The following is an 11,174-nucleotide window of genomic DNA, read 5'->3' on the forward strand; positions in this document are numbered from 1 at the left end:
TTAACAAAGCTCTCCCTATACCATGACAACCGAGAGAGGCTATTGATCAGCCTTTCCCAAGGGGAGGTGGGTCACCGGCTAGTGCTAGCTCTCCATCTTCCTCTTGGGAAAGGCCTTTCGAAGGCCTTTCCCTAGTGCATCTTAGCATGAACAACCTCCATCTCTTTCTTGTTAGGTTCTTTGCCTTCGCAGCTTGTAGCACTTTGTAGAAATGTTGAAGTGGTATTGAATACATATGGAAATTAGAGGGATGATATTAATTAAACAACTTTGCAAGTTTGTTCACCTAGGCCTAAGCTTTATACATTTCCACAACACTAAACTCATTAAGCTTGCAGATCACTTGCATGTGTGCAAAGCCGACAACTTTACAAAGATCATGAAGCTCCTCTTGGGTGCGCTCTCGACCTCCAGGACAATAAGCAAACATTGCGAGGTCAAATTGGTACCCAACACGGGCCCTTAGCCCAGTTTCCAATATAGTTGGTAGGATAATATCCACCACTATAACTTTCCCTTGGCTTGGAAGTGCTTTGTAGCAATTCTCCAAGATTTTGACACATTGCTCGTCATCCCAATCGTGCAAAATCCACTATTTAAAAAAAACGAGGAATTTCAAAAATCATAACTATACGATGTCGTCTAAAGAAGTTCCTTCCACCAATAATAGAGTGGATAAAAAGAGTTGAAGTAAAAGAAATTTTAATTTTTTTGTTGCTTCAGTATTGATCGAGGTGGATAAAAATTACCTTCATGAAAATAGTGTCAGCTCGGGGGATGCTCACGAACATGTCTCCTCCTACATGCTCTACGCCTGTTTAATGGGAGATCACCGAATGGATCTCACGATTAAATTTCAAGCTATTTTTATTTAGAAGAATTCAAATTACGTAAGCACAAAAATTAACACCTGAAAGGAAAGCATTACTATCTTAATGACTAATTCAATATTATTGGAATAACCTTAAATTTAGGCTAGCAAAACACACACAGTAATAAAAATTGAGGGCTAGAGCTCTTGACCAGGGTACTCGGGCGCAGCTGCAATCACATGAGGCTGATCGAAATTGATGCCTTTAATGTGGGGGTGCTTAGAGATAATCATGCTTAAGCAGGATCCAGATCCGCCACCCACGTCTACAAGCCTATTCACACCATGGTCGAAGCCATGGTAGGACGTCGTGGTGGTTTGAAGCAGTGCGCGCATGAGAAGCTTTGACTGGTGTGCCATTGCACGGTCGAAGAGCTCGCGGAATCTCACATCCTGTTGGCCGTAGAGGAAAATATGTTTGCCATGGGCTTTGGTGAAAGGGCTTCCTCCATCGAGGACTGCCTCTTTCAAGGGATGCCAAGCTTGCATTAACACCTCGTCTTGCAACAGGAGCAGCAGTGGAGCCAGGGATGCGCCCCCACCTTCGTTCATCACAAAATGCTTGCTCACTGAGTTGAGCCCATACTTGCTTACAGCCTTGCCATATTGATCAACGCTTGTTTCTGGAGATGATGATGATGCTGTGAGAACTCTATGGCTTGCCAGCACCCTTAGAATGCGATCTAGTGAGATTGCAGCCTTTGCAGGATTGGAGACGGCAGTCGACGAATCGTTGATGATGATGCCAGACATTATTTGGGCTGCTGATAATCCTTCTTCTGCACCGTTCTTGGCCAGTATCTCCATCACGTTCAAGTTTATTGCAGCTTTTAAGGCCATGGGCAGACACAGCGAGCTCAGCTCGATAACTCGTAACCATGCTGGATCTTCAACTCCGCCTAGAGATTGCTGAGCCACAGCGCAGCTCGTCTCGCCCATTGTGTGTGTACTGCGGCGGGGGTGCAGGGTGACTGCTTGGTTGAACGCAATTAAGGGTTGTATGATTCTTATGAATTAAACAGGCGGGCTTTTCATCTAAACGTGGAAACTATGCGCTCGGAAACCCTGTCTTTTTTCCATCCAAACAACTGGCGACGTGAAAAACTTCTTTCACCACTGGCGACGTGAAAGAAGGGCACGGTTGGAGTGTGTGAACCAGTTTTCATCGGTTGTCCTCGTCAAGACAACGTCAAGACAACGTTAACCTTTAGCTATTTTTCTTCAATTTCCATCGGTGAAAAATACACTACTAGGCACATAAATGTTAAATTTTCATCGGTTGTCCTCTTGAAGGCAACGTTTACCTTTACCCATTTTTCTTTTAATTTCACTGGGTGAAAAATACACCAAAGGCATCCTCATTTGATGCACCAAAGGCATCCTCATTTGATGCATTATTGAAAGTGCTGAAGTGACTATGCAATAAGTACAATTCATTTTCGAGAATTCAACATGACACCTAAAAACAACTATTGATACATACTTTTGAGCAATTGATTTTTGACAACTCAACATGAAAACACGTCAAGACAACTACTGATACAAACGTTTGAGCAACAAGGGGTGAATGCAACGTTTCATCTGTTGTCCTCTTGAAGGCCACGTTCACCTTTACCCATTTTTCTTGAATTTCAGTCGGTGAAAAATACACCAAGGGCATCCTCATTTGATGCATTATTGAAAGTGCTGAAGTCAATAAGTACAATTGATTTTTGAGAATTTAACACATGAAGACACCTAAAAACAACTATCGAGATACACACTTTTGAGCAATTGATTTTTGAGAATTCAACATGAAAACACGTCAAGGCAACTATACGTTTGAGCAACAAGGAGTAAATTCGTAATAAACTTTGAGTGTAGTTCAGTAACTTGGAATCTAAGCTATACAAATATGTGAATTCAAACTAAACTTTGAGGGTCGAAGTAACTTGGAATCTAAGCTTATATTTAAAGGGGGTGAAATCAAACTTTACTTAAACGCTATATTATCAACACAAGAGAAATTGTTCTAAAAAGAAGCATGTGCCCTACTTTCAAAAATGGTATTTAATTAAGAATGCTTTTAAAAAATATTGAATAATCTTTTTGTTATTTAGTATTTTATAATTAAAAAATTAAGATAAAATAATTGGTAGTACGCATTTTAATCATGCATTTATTAACCAAGATAAATCAATACCAAGCAAAATAGTTTAAAGATTACTTTGTAAAAATAATATTTAATCTCGTTACTATTTCTAATAAAGGGTTTATTTATTAACTAGGATAAATCATTACCAAGCAATATAGTTTTAATATTACTTTGTAATAATATTTAATCTCCTTAGTATTTCTAATAAAGGGTTTATTTGTTTTTCTGTATAGTGTGTATGGGATACACCCAGGCACACACATCTGTATACATAAATGTATATTATATAATTGTATATGTATATGCATATAGTGTGTGTGGATATGCACACACACACACACACACACACACAAAATATGCATATGCATGTTTATATGTAAATGTATATATATACATATACAAACACATATGTATATGTATATGTATACATATGCATATATACGTATAAATGCATATATGTATACATGTATGCATATATATATATATATATATATATATATATATATATATATATATATATATATGGGTGGTGTACAATAAGAATCCTCACTTTAGGACCGTGTCATGCAAATGGGATATCATTGACATAGTTGGATCGAGTCACTACTTCCAATTACATCATTCCAAGTGGCAGTCATGAGTTACTTACCTTGCCACCTATGGTATTGCCGATGATGACCACATAACTCAATCAAGATAGTGTATGTGGACATCTTCAAAGGCACCATGTAACTCGATCAAGTTACATGGTGGACATCCACATATGTTCAATCAAGGTAGGAGGTCGACATCCACGTAACTTGAAAGAGTGAAGTGGAATACATCCACATATGTTCAATCAAGGTAGGAGGTCGACATCCACGTAACTTGAAAGAGTGAAGTGGAATACATCCACAAAGGTACTACATAACTCGATCGACTTATGAGGGATCGAGTTACGCAATGGCATCCACCATGGAACTCAAGCTGCCTACATGGATGTCCAATATGTAACTCGACCGAGTTACTTACATAACCCATGGCATTCATGTACATCAAGCATGCACCTCAATGACATTGCAAAAAAAAAACATTTCTTTCCAATTTTTTACATAACTTGATCGAGCTACGTGGATGCTCAACCCATGATTGTGGGGACACATGTTCTTTTTAATTCGATATGAATTTAAAAAAATGTAATTTCCACATAACTCATACGAGTTATGTAAATACCCATTGAATGGCCTGCCACATGTGCAATGTTGTCAAATATTTTTTGGTATTTTCGTGGAACTCAACTAAGTTGTGTACTATAATTGGTTAGATTATCATTTTCAACAGTTAGCTCCATAGGACTAAGTTTGCATCAAATTCACATCAAAGGATTTCTTTCTCATGAATTGGTCTCTAGCACACATATTTGAATGGAATCAAGACATTGGGTACTACATACACAATGGGCTTTTAATTAAGTTTTTTGGTTTTTTTGAAGACTCATGTCATCTTATCTGTGGGCTCACACCTTATAGGTTCACTTCTATTAGCTCACATCTCACACATCTATTGGCTCAAATCTCACACTTTGTGGGCTTGCATTTGTGGACTCACGCCTATCTCGGCTTACATCTATCTTCTAGCATAGTCTTATATGTAGACTCACATAGCATGTCTAGAGGCTTATGTCTCTCACATTTGTACGCTAATATCACATCCCTATATACTCATGACTACTAGGCCCATGTCTATGTCTAATTTGCACATGGGAATATGGATTCAACGTGGTGGTTTTTCAAGTTTTTTATGGTTCCTCGAACTTGAATATATGTGGATATTTAAGCTTTCTGATTCTAACTAATAGTGTTATGTAAGTGACCAACAAGTTCTACTATTGTCTAGCAAGTCATAGAGGCTTATCGACAATAATGAGGTTGTTCTAGAGATGATGATCTAGATTGGCTAGATTTGGATAGTGATAGTGACACTAAACCTAGAGTAGCTAGGTTAGCACTTACTTTTATAGTCATTATATGATGTTTTTTTAAAACTATTATCTAGTGGCTAACCTATTTATTATTCTCTTATATTTATACATCATCCCATTTTAGTTCCATGGAACTGTATAATTTCTTTCTCTCTCCCTTTCTCTCCACTCTCCAAGTCACACATGCATACAAACATTCTCTTATATTTATACATCATCTCATTTTAGTTCCATAGAAGTGTATTATTTCTACCTCTTTCTCCAAGGCACACATGCATACAAACATTCACACACACACACATAAACAAACGCGCACACATATTCACACACACACACACACACACACACAAAAACACAAACACATGCACACACACACTCTCACATGCTAAGCCACACCGCTCGTCTGGCCCATTGTATGGGTGCACGGTGACTGGGTGGAGGGCTTGGTTGAACGCAAAGGGTTTTTTGATTCTTATGAATTAAATAGGTAGGCTTTTCATCTAAACGTGGAAACTATGGGCTCGAAAACCCTATCTTTTTTCCATCCAAACACCTTTTACCACTAGCGACGTGAAAAACTTCTTTCTAAGTCGGCAAGAAAAGAAAGGCACGGTTGGAGTGAGTGAACCTGTTTTCATCGGTGTCCTCCTCAAGACAACGTTAACCTTTAGCTATTTTTCTAAGTCGGCGAGAAAAGAAGGGCACGATTGGAGTGTGTGAACCAGTTTTCATTGGTTGTCCTCCTGAAGACAATGTTAACCTTTAGCCGTTTTTCTTTGATTTTTGTTAGTGGAAAATACACTAAACGGAACGTGAATGTTAAATTTTCATCGCTTGTCCTCTTTGAGACAACGTTTACCTTTACACCTATTTTTCTTTTTTTCTTTAATTTCAGTCGATGAGAAATACACCAAAGGCACTCGCATCTGCTACCTTTCATCCGAGCTCCAAAGACAAACGTGGAGCATTGGTCTCTTTGGTTACTCTAAGGGGTTAGTCTCACTTGCATGCTTGTGGCGTGGTGTGCACACTTTATTATGGTTACACCCATCGTTGTGTTCTGGTTGCTTTGCCACGTGATGGTTGGTTCTAAGTGACACCGCTGGTCTCGCCCATTGTGTGTGAATGGGGGGCAGGGTGCATTGAGCAATGGGAGCTTGGGTGAATGCAAAGAGGATTCTTATGAAATCATGCTGCTGAGCTCAACAAAGGAGGGCTTTTATTCTTTCTGTTTTCAGAAATGGCATTGGTTCTCCCCCCAAAAATCCAAACACCTTTCACAAATTGCACATGTTGTCTAGATCAACTCTCCCCTCAAAAGCTTTTTTCCAACCAAACACCTTTTACCAATGGCACATGTTATCTAGATGACTTCTCCCTTGAAAAACTTTCACAAATGGCACACGTTGTCTAGACCAATTCTTCCCTGAAAAACTTTTTTCCCAAACACCTCATGTTGTCTAGACCAATGTTCTTCTTTGGAATTTTTTTTTTGTACATGTTGTCTAGACCAGTTCTCCCCTAAAAAACTTTTTTTCCATCCAAACACCTCGTGTTGTCTAGACCAATTATGGACATGAAAGATTTGGTTCCAATCTGGTGCCCGTAAGATGGGTGCAGACACTAATGCTTGCTTCAACTTTTCAAAGGATTCCTCATACTCGTCAGTCCAATTAAACTTTACAAGAAGAGCATATAATGGTCTGGCTAGGATAGCGTACATGTAGATGAATCGACGATAATAGCCACAATGTCCCATGAATATTTGTACCCCTTTAGGGTTGATAGGCCGAGGTAATGAGACAATGACATCAATTTTATCCATATCTATTGAAATACCATTGCGAGAAACAATATGGCCCAAAATTTTCCCTTGTCTTACCATGAATTTGCACTTGTCAGGATTCAAGCATATACGATAAACTTGACACTTTTGAAACACAAGTCTAAGGTGTTCTATATGATTATCACGCTCTTGTGAGTGAACACATAAATCATCCATGAAGATCTCAAGAAATAGCCTAAGGTACTCCTTGAATACATGACTCATTAATCGCTGAAAGGTTGCAGGTGCATTTGTTAGACCAAATGGCATAACACGATAGGCAAAGATGCCATCTTCAGTAGCAAAGGCCATCTTGTGTTGATCCTTCCGATCAATTGACACTTGATTGTAACTGGAGAATCCATCCAAGAAACTATATGCCTCTTTCCCTGTAACACGTTCCAAAACATGATCCGTGATTAGAAGTCGGTAATGATCACGTATAGTAGCTGCATTTACCTCCTTGAGATTTACACATACTCGAAGTTTTCCATTTTTCTTGGGCACCACTACAATAGGGGAGACCCATTCAGTGTGTTCAATCTCATAGATAAATTTTACCTCTGAGAGCTTGTCTATTTCTTCTTTTATCTTTCATGCAAAATTCTCATTGTAAGTATAAGGACGTTGCTTGGAAGGCTTTGCATCCTCTCGTAATGGAATTGTATGCTGACATATGCATCCTCTCGCAATGGAATTGTATGCTGACATATGCTTGGATCAACTCCTTTGAGGTCTTTATAACTCCAAGCAAAAACATCGCGATACTCCTTTATTGTTTTAATTAATAACTTCTCCTCATCTAAGGACAAGTCTGTGGCAATCCACACATAGCGAGGCTCTTCTCCTGGCTTAGCGATATAAATTTTTTTTGCATCTTCTGGACCATCATATGAAACCCCTGGCATGCTTGGCTCTTGTCGCATGGGCTGTTGAAGAACAATCTTCCGATCTTGAAGAGTGTACTGTGTGAAGTTGGGGGGAACATTGAGACCTTGTTCTTGTCCACTTGAGTCATCACTAATTGAGGACCATGCGGTTTTGAGCTCTCTTTTGCAATCTTACATTAGAGTTTTTTGTTCAACCGTTATCTTTGCACTTCCAACACTCTCTTTTGAATCGGTTTGAGACTTGAGTTTTTATTTTGGCATCTTTGTTTTTTTGTTATTTTTGCTAACAATTTTTAGCTTTTCTCCTGGTTGGAATCCATCTAATCATTTTACTTGGTCTTTGATACTATCTTGTGCTTGGACATAGTATAGATATCCATTCTTTCCTGAGATGTGAGGTGGTGGTCGAGAGTGTTCATTCTTAAACTCCTCGTCTTCTTTTTGTATTCTCTCACATTTTTCCCTCTCATCTTGTTTACGGATTCTCTTATGGCTCTTACAGCATTTACGTTTAGGTTGGCTTCGATGGACCTCTACTTGAACCTCCCTTCCTCTCAAGAGTAGGCATGCCTTTCCTAACTCTTCCTCGGGGATTATCACATCATCATCAAAATCAGAGTCCCATCCATCTTCCTTATCAGCATCATTAGCAGATTCGAGTGTTAAATCCTCCAGTGAGACTTCCTCTACATGTAGTGCTGTTGTGGATGCATCCCCATAGTACAAACTAGAAGGTCACGTGGTTGTACCATTCGTATAGGAATAATGTCATATCCATCTGAGTCACAAAATTGAATTGGCTTAGGTAAAGCACATGTCGATAATGTTGCAAGGACATGACTCCATTCTAGGGGATCAATTAAATGCTCAGGGAAGGGTTGTGGAATGTATGCCTCATCTGATACACTTCGATTTCCCTTAAGTCTCTTAGTGTTGAAATCCTTACATAAGGCTCCACACATCCACAGATCTTCTCGCCCATCTGACAATGTAACTCTTGAGCCCTCAGATGAAGCAGAATCAAACTCATCTATTGGAGATCGTGTTACATCACGATATGAGTGATCCTTTAGGTTGACCCTTGTGATGATAGAATCATGTCAGAGGTACAAATAATTGTATCCCCAATCCTGAATCATTTGAAATTGTCGCATATCACTTCATAGTTTGGATGCTTTCCAAAATCCACTACTGCAAATGTGTGCTCATATTCAATCCCACATGTGGTGACCAATATGTTCTCTAGCAGCCCAATGGGATGTTCTAAGCTTCCATCTGCTAGCTACAAGCGCATTCTGGTACTCCTAATAGCTGGTTTGCCCCGCTTTTTCCAAATGGACCTTGTCAGTATTGCAGTTGAAGCTACTTTTCGCACTTCTAATGGGAGGGTAGCATTTCCCTGATCGTCCTCACAATATTTTCCTACTTTGTTGATAGGAACTGGCATAACATGCTTTGTCTCAGGGTCTATAGTACATTGATGGTGACCCTTTTGTAGCAATACCTGCTCTGACAAACATGTGGCAATATCATTCCACAACTCTGGTCCAAGCTTTATCAAATCAAGCAAAGGTAAGGTACAAGCCACTGGTGCTGACAAAGTAGCTTGCACGATACCCATATCCATCTCCTTTGTCAACCTTCTATGCGTGGAGGGTATCCTCAAGGTTTGAGAACAGTTCTCATATTCTCCCAAATAAGATGGTAAGGTTTTCATTGTATGCTTACTTCTAGGATGTAAGATTCCTCCCCAGCCTCTCAAAATGTCCAGCATCTTCTCCCTGTAATCAATTCCCTCTTCAGAAATATATGAGATCTTGTCTCTGCCTGTTTTGGCATAGAGAGAGAAAATATTCTAGAGAGAGAATATTCAGATTTTGAATATTTTTGGATAGAAAAATATCTTATCTTATTCAAATAAATTCCCCTGAAACAGAAATTCAGAAAGAACTTTCCAATGTGCAATTGGAATTAATTGGAAATGGGTATAAAGGACCTTAGCCTAAGGGTCTAGATTTTCAGAAATTCTTGGATTATGATCCAATTAAGGTTCCTATGGGCCAATAAGATCAATCCATGTGTGGGGAGGAGATAAATCCAATTTTGTAAAAGAAGATACCCAAAAATGAGTAAATGCTCACATAAGGTGAAGAGTTGAAAATGTACAAGGTTTATTAGTAAAAAACTATGAACAATATTAAAAATATGAGATATTTTGGGTATAATGATTTCATTTTGACACATATGTAAGGAAGGGAAGTCCCTTCAATTCTCACATAAGGTGAAGAGTTGAATATGTACAAGGTTTATTAATAAGAAACTATGAGCAATATTAAAAATATGAGATATTTTGAGTATAATGATGCCATTTTGACACATATGTAAGGAAGGGAAATCCCTTCAATTCTCACATAAGGTGAAAAATTGAATATGTACAAGGTTTATTAATAAGAAACTATGAGCAATATTAAAAATATGAGATATTTTGAGTATAATGATGCCATTTTGACACATATGTAAGGAAGGGGAAGAGCATTCAATGAGGCGCCTACTTCACATGGGCAAATGGAGTTTTTTATCATCAAAAATTGAGATATTTCATCTCTCCTCTCTCCTCATTCAAGTCTAGTTCCAAAAAGCTAGCCTAACTGACCTAAAAATGGTCAAAAAGTGACCAAACTGACTTGGAAAATTCTAGAATCAGTTTGTTTGGTTAGGAGCTCAAATTTTCCTATAAATAGGAGCCTCCTCCTTGTTGAAAAAATATAGTGTTTAGTGCATTGTTACTCTATTTCACCCAAGCCAAGAACTATGAATTTATTAATAATTCATTAGTTTTTGGCATTTCCCTCTTCAAAGATTGGTTGGCCACTCTTGTCCAAACAAGAGTTGAACCCTCAAACCATCAAGCCAAAGGAAAGCTTTCAAGTCATTAGTAAGTTGGTGATTTTTCTTTTCACTTATTTTATAATTTTTATGGCTTTAACGATTCTTATGTTTTATGTCTTCTAAAAATATTTTACCTCATTACAAAAAGGTATTTCCCTCTCTTTTCTAACAAAACCAACCATTCTCTATCCTAGGTGAATAGTTAATTGATTAATGTCAAGTTTTTAGAATGATTATTTTATCATAAAAGTGTTACTTTTAGCATAATTGAATTTTATGCATAGAGATATGCATATAAGATGACTATTTTATTATAAAAGTGTTACTTTTAGCATAATTGAAGTTTATGCATAGAGGTATGCATAAAAGATGAATATTTTATTATAAAAGTGTTACTTTTAGCATAATTGAATTTTATGCATAGAGGTATGCATAAAAGATGAATATTTTATTATAAAAGTGTTACTTTTAGCATAACTAAATTTCATGCATAGAGGTATGCATAAAAGATGAATATTTTATTATAAAAGTGTTACTTTTAGCATATTGAATTTCATGTAGAGGTGTGGAAAAAAATGATTATTTTATTATAAAACTGTAAAGAA

At 37.8% G+C, this 11,174-nt stretch overlaps 1 protein-coding gene across 1 annotated transcript; it reads right to left on the reverse strand.

The window, feature by feature from the left end:
• Window positions 1–202: 202 nt before the first annotated feature.
• LOC147635310 (flavone 3'-O-methyltransferase 1-like) lies at window positions 203–1,969 on the reverse strand. The gene is made up of 3 exons (XM_086802543.1): window positions 1,024–1,969; window positions 750–814; window positions 203–592 (listed from the first exon to the last, which is right to left on the reverse strand). Exons 1-3 carry the CDS (start codon window positions 1,808–1,810, stop codon window positions 293–295), a joined length of 1,152 nt encoding a protein of 383 aa, XP_086658669.1. The 5' UTR covers window positions 1,811–1,969; the 3' UTR covers window positions 203–292.
• Between the last annotated feature and the right edge of the window lie 9,205 nt (window positions 1,970–11,174).

This window comes from Cibotium barometz, chromosome 9 (genome assembly GCF_041138505.1).
Source record: "Cibotium barometz isolate CiBa-2024 chromosome 9, ASM4113850v1, whole genome shotgun sequence".
NCBI lineage: Eukaryota > Viridiplantae > Streptophyta > Polypodiopsida > Cyatheales > Cibotiaceae > Cibotium > Cibotium barometz.